General features: G+C 40.5%; 1 protein-coding gene across 1 annotated transcript in view; it reads left to right on the top strand.

Annotated features, from left to right (window-relative positions):
• The window catches only part of CSUI_009037 (adaptin c-terminal domain-containing protein), a 21,298-nt gene that overhangs the window by 8,521 nt on the left and 12,550 nt on the right, over window positions 1–227 (top strand). The window contains exon 6 of the mRNA XM_068069156.1: window positions 6–197. Coding sequence (XP_067918867.1) covers window positions 6–197 — 192 coding nt within the window. The remainder of the gene's footprint in view (window positions 1–5; window positions 198–227) is intronic.

Below are 227 nucleotides of genomic sequence, written 5' to 3'. Positions count from 1 at the left end.
AGGAGAAACGAAGAAGAAATCGAAAAAGAAGAAAAAGAAAGATCTCTTCGATGATGAAAACGAGGAAGATGAAGATCTTTTTCCTCCGGCGTCTCATGATATGGACTGGAGAGAAACCTCTTCGGATCTTCTCTCAGCTGACCCCTTTAATTGGGACTTTCCTGTCCCTACTCATAGAACAAATAAAGGAGATGAAGGTATGTCTTCTTTTCGACTCCTTCAAGAAA

The sequence above is a fragment of the Cystoisospora suis genome (genome assembly GCF_002600585.1).
Source record: "Cystoisospora suis strain Wien I chromosome Unknown contig_5248, whole genome shotgun sequence".
NCBI lineage: Eukaryota > Apicomplexa > Conoidasida > Eucoccidiorida > Sarcocystidae > Cystoisospora > Cystoisospora suis.
Note: the sequence above shows the minus strand (reverse complement) of the source record. Positions and strands in the feature narration are given on the sequence as shown.